The sequence below is a fragment of the Desmodus rotundus genome, chromosome 5 (assembly GCF_022682495.2).
Source record: "Desmodus rotundus isolate HL8 chromosome 5, HLdesRot8A.1, whole genome shotgun sequence".
NCBI lineage: Eukaryota > Metazoa > Chordata > Mammalia > Chiroptera > Phyllostomidae > Desmodus > Desmodus rotundus.
In genome coordinates, this window is record NC_071391.1 from 12,187,748 (window position 1) to 12,189,577 (window position 1,830).

The window sequence follows — 1,830 nt, forward strand, 5'->3', positions numbered from 1 at the left end:
AAGGCATTTACTTTTACTATTAGATTAGCAATTTTTTAACAATCTGAATTTTAATTTTCAAAGTTTAATCCCCTAAAATGACCAAGTTTTAAGAGGTCACATTTCTGTGTAGCACAGAAGTATAATAAAACAAAAAATAAATGTTTTTCACTAAAGTATCTTAACACAGCATGATTATCTACATGAGGGATTACACCTACGCAAGTCTCTTGCACTCTAAGGGCGATACCACATTCCACTTAGACAAAGATTAATATATATGGCTGTTTCAGAATAATTAGGCTGAATAACTCAAAGGCAATGATTTTTTAAATGTGATCACCAACAGTCGAAGTATGACTTGATTCCATGAAAGAAAAAACATCATGTTCTGCGTGAGGGATACATCCCCCTTCTAACTGTGGCCACGCAGCTACTCCACAGTTTCCTCATGGCATTTTTCATTTCTGCATTTCTCAGGGTGTAGATTAAGGGGTTCAACATAGGAGTTATGAAGGTTAAAACCACAGTCATGGGTTTATCAATGGGAAAGCTGGAACTGGGCCTTGCATACAGGAAAATACAAGGGACAAAAAATAAAATGACCACAGTCACATGGGATGCACAGGTGTAGAAGGCTTTGCGTTTCCCTTCCAAACCACATGTCTTAAGGGAGTGGAGTATGACCCCATAGGAAACTAGAAGAATGAGGAAGGTGACCGTGCAGATTGCCCCTCCATTGGCTATCATAGAGAGTCCTGTGACGTAGGTATCGGTGCACGCAAGTTTCAATAAAGGATACATATCACACAGAAAGTTGTCAATGACATTGGGGCCACAGAAAGGGAGCTGATAAATAACAAGAAATTGAACCAACGAGTGCAGAAAGCCTCCAGTCCAGGCCACCAGCAGCATGAGCACGCAAAACCGCCGATTCATAATGATCAGGTAGTGAAGAGGCTTACATATGGCTACATACCGGTCATAGGCCATCACCACCAGAAGAATGACTTCAGCACCGGCAAAGAAATGATCTATAAAGACTTGAGTCATACAAGCCTGGAAGGAAATAGTCTTTTTCTCATGGAGCAAATCTACCATCATTTTGGGAGCAATGGCAGTAGAATAGACAGTATCTATAAATGATAAGTAAGCCAGAAAAAAGTACATCGGGGAACCCAGGGACTGGCTGGCCATAATGGTCACCATGATGAGCAGATTGCCCACTATCGTCACAATGTAGATGAGTAAGAACGCAACAAATAGAACTTTTTGCCCCTCCAGGCTTTGCGTGAGCCCCAGGAGAATAAACTCAGTCACGTTGTTCTTACTGCCCATGTGTTCTTCAGGACATGTGGAACTCAGGCGTAGGGGCTGCAACAAAAGGGCCAATAATGAATTTCAGAGCACCGCAAGCTTTGCTCTGAAAATGGAATGCCTTTGCCAACAATGCTTGTTCCACAGGGCCCCCCACAGAGTAACTCTTCGGAAAATTAGAGGTTGGAGTCTCCTCCCACAATTACTCCCTTCATTTTCACAAAATGTCTTGCCTCAGCTACAACGATGAGACTTCAGCCTTCTCACTGGCGGGCCTGCGGAGGCAGGGGTGGGGCCAGGGGAAAGTGTATCTGTGAGATGATCCACTGAACAACAGGAAAACACTTCCTCCAGAATAGCTCTCACAAACTATGACGTTTTCACATCCTACCTCCTGTCCTGTTTCCTTAAATGCCTTTCGACCTTCTGAGATCCACCATGAAACAACCTCATCTCTCATAACTTTATTTATGTTTGTACATAAAGCAATGCCTAGTATCGGAGCATAAAATTATAGGCTGACGTCTAGACAAC

General features: G+C 42.7%; 1 protein-coding gene across 1 annotated transcript; it reads right to left on the minus strand.

Annotated features, from left to right (window-relative positions):
- Positions 1-363: 363 nt before the first annotated feature.
- On the minus strand, positions 364-1,317 carry OR4A15 (olfactory receptor family 4 subfamily A member 15). Its single transcript, XM_024558232.2, has one exon. It carries the CDS (start codon positions 1,315-1,317, stop codon positions 364-366), a length of 954 nt encoding a protein of 317 aa, XP_024414000.2.
- Between the last annotated feature and the right edge of the window lie 513 nt (positions 1,318-1,830).

Excerpts from the sequence above, each read along its gene's own strand:
- OR4A15 (XM_024558232.2), bottom strand. The coding sequence starts at position 1,317 with ATGGGCAGTAAGAACAACGTGACTGAGTTTATTCTCCTGGGGCTCACG.